General features: G+C 49.6%; 1 protein-coding gene across 1 annotated transcript in view; it reads right to left on the bottom strand.

Moving 5' to 3' along the window:
• Window positions 1–3,214, bottom strand: part of TTLL8 (tubulin tyrosine ligase like 8) — a 42,222-nt gene that overhangs the window by 19,948 nt on the left and 19,060 nt on the right. Inside the window, exon 7 of the mRNA XM_019668545.1 lies at window positions 1,019–1,144. Within this exon, the coding sequence (XP_019524090.1) occupies window positions 1,019–1,144 (126 nt within the window). The remainder of the gene's footprint in view (window positions 1–1,018; window positions 1,145–3,214) is intronic.

Raw genomic sequence — 3,214 nt, forward strand, 5'->3', positions numbered from 1 at the left:
GTATTTAAAAGAATAGAAATCACACAGAGTGTATTCTCAGAACACAGTGGAACTAAACTAGAAATCCACAGGAGAAAGGTGGCTGGGAAATCCCAGACACTTGGAGATTAAAATACAAACTTCTAAATAACATGTGGATCAAAGAAGAAATCTCGAGGGAAACTTTAAAATATCTTGAACTAAATGAAAATGAAAACATAACTTAAAATGTGTGGGGTGCAAGGAAAGCAGTGATTAGAGAGGAATTTAAAGCAGTGAATGCAAATGTTGGTAAATAAGAAATACCGAAAACCAAGCATCCAAGCTTCCACTGTAGGAAACTAAGAAAAAGAAGAGAAAAGCAAATCCAAAGTAAACAGGAGACAAGAAATCATAAAAATTGGGGCCGAAATCAATGAAATTGAAAACCGGACACGAATAGAGAAAAACCAGTGACACCAGAAGCTGGTTCTTTGAAAAGATCAATAAAGTTGATGAGACTTGAGCCAGGCTGACTTAGAAAAAGGAGAGGACACAAACTACTTACATCAGAAATAAATAAGGGGACATCACTACAGACCCCACAGACTTTAAAAGGATAATAAAGGGATGTGAACAACTCTGTCCCACAAATCTGATAACCTGGGTGAAATGGTTCAATTCCTTGCAAGACACAGTCAGCCAAAACTCAGAGGAAGAAACAGACAGTCTGAACAGGCCTACATCAGTTAAAGAAATTGAATCGATAATCAATAACCTCCCAAACAGAGAGCACTGGGCCCAGATGGGCTCCCTGAAGCCGCTTGATTCAAGTTAACGACGATGGTGAAGACCGTATTTGGGTTTGTAGGCCTGAAGCCGCGAGGCCCAGCCTCCCTCCCGCACACAGGACTCCATTCCCTGCCACCCTCCATGGGAGGGGGCCCCTTGGAGCAGACTGGGGGCAGGGTGGAGCCACAGCTGCTTTCTAGCCGCACCCGTCCCACTGGCCCTCCCGTCACTGTCCGCCCAGTGTGGCTGGGCCTCGGGCCACACTCACCTGTCTCAAGGTTGGGGTCACTGTCACTGGCCTCCCCGACTTGGCTCCTGGCTTTGCTTCTGCTGCTGTTCTGCTGGTTGACCACCCACTTGAGAATGCTGGAGGCCATCGTGAGCCGGAAATCATCTGAGACGACACAAAGGCCTTGCCCTCTGCCAGTGCTGGGGACTGGGGACCTCAGCCAGTGCCAGTGTCTTCAGCCTAGGTGCCCCACAGCCTACAGGGTCCTTGCCCCCCACCTCACAGCCCTCTGTGGAGCCGGTGCCACCCCCCCACTGCCCCATTCACCCCAGCCTCCAGACGGGGGTCCAGTACACCCTGGGACAGGCCCAGAGGCAGAACTCATGCACGCCCCCCGCCTCCAGAGGACCACCCACCGGCACCCGCACCCCTCCTGCCCCTAAGTCCTCAGCCCTTCCTCCTAGAAGGACCCCTGCTGACAGCACCAGGGCCCTCCCCACCACGGAGGCTCTCCNCAGGCGCTGCCGTGGGAGAAAGCGCTGGGGTTCCTGCTGCTGCTGTAGAGATTACAATATGCACCTGAAAATGTACTGAGGTGAAAACAAGGCAAATTACCATTTTTAAGTGAAAAATGGCACTTCAAGTTTCCGGTTTGGCATGTAAGGAGCTTAGAAGTAGCTTTTTCATCTTAACAACAAGTAAAAAACTAAACAAACTAAGAAAGCACCAACTCCTGTTAGATCCATGAGAGAAGTGAAGTCACAGGGCAAACCACTGCAAAGCTGGAGAGACCAACAGGCAGGCACGGAGAGCCATCCTGATGGGACCAGAGGCGGAGAGCAGGAACCCCATGGGGACCAGAGCCGGTGAGACAGCCCTGACTCACTGACACACTCCTGGAAGCTCGGAGGGGACAAGTCTGAACGTGAAAAGCTCCAGGTGGTGCAGTCGTAGGGGCCCCCACATGTCTGTGAGTTTCACCCCTAGAAGACTGACCAGGTTCCCACAGTGAATATCTGAGAAAAACCCCTTTGTGCTTCTGGCAGGGAAAGGGGCAAATAGCCACCATGAAGCGCGCCAGACCGCCCTGTTCTTAACCAGGTCTGCCCTCGGAGGAATAGTTAACCAGAGCCTGCCCAACCTGGGAGAAGAGAAATACTCAACTCCAGCCCCTCCAGCCGTGTGTCCCACCAAAGGGGGGAAATGGAGACGCATACGGGGAGCACAGTGCAGGGTGCAGGCTCACTAAAGACTGACCCGAATCGTGGGACCACAGAACACTGCCCCCACACCTGACACCACATCACAAAGGCCCATTTACTGCACTTCCTGCTACCCAGGACATGTCCATCTCTCAACAGAAGACGACAAGGCACAAGCAAAGGCAAGAACGCCGTTGGGAGACACAGAGCAGCAGCAGAACCAGACGTAGCAGGGATGCTGGAAGTATCCCACGGGAATTTAAAGCAACTATGACTCTTGTGCTAGGGCTCTAATGGACGAAGCAGGCGGCACATGAGGACACATGAGCAATGTCATCAGAGGGACAGAAATTCTAAGAACCAAAAGAGAAACGAGGGATCAAACACTCTGAAACAGAAATGGAAAACGCCTCCGATGGGCTCACTCGTGGACTGGACATGGCTGAGGAAAGAATCTCTGAGCTAGAGGGCATATCAATAGAATACCCCAAAAACTGAAAAGCAAAGAGAACAAGACCGAAAAACATTGAACAGAATATCCAAGGACTGGGGGAGAATTGCAAAAGGTGTGATGTGCGTGATGGGAACACCAGGAGGAGAAGAGAGAGAGAGAGAGTAACAAACAGAAACAAAATGTGAAGCAATAGTAGCTGACAGTTCCCTCAAGTTAACATCAGATACCGGTAAACGACAGATGCAGGACTCCGAAGAGCATACATACCAAAAACAAAAACATGTGAAAATCTACACCTTGGCTTATTATGTTCGAAGTGCAAAATATCAAAAATAAAGACAAAAATCTTAAAAGAAGCCAGAGGCCAAAACACCCCGCTTACAGAGGAACAAAGATAAGAATTATATCCAAACTCTTCTCAGAAGCCATGCCAGCAAAAGGAAAGTGGAGAGAGATAACTTAAGGTGTTGAGAGAAAAAACACCAGCGTAAAATTCCACATCTTGGGAAATTGTCTTTCAAAAGTGCAAGAGAAGGGCCGGCCGAGTGGCGCGTTGGTTAGGAGTTTGCTTGGGACACC

The sequence above is a fragment of the Hipposideros armiger genome, unplaced genomic scaffold (assembly GCF_001890085.2).
Source record: "Hipposideros armiger isolate ML-2016 unplaced genomic scaffold, ASM189008v1 scaffold_530, whole genome shotgun sequence".
NCBI lineage: Eukaryota > Metazoa > Chordata > Mammalia > Chiroptera > Hipposideridae > Hipposideros > Hipposideros armiger.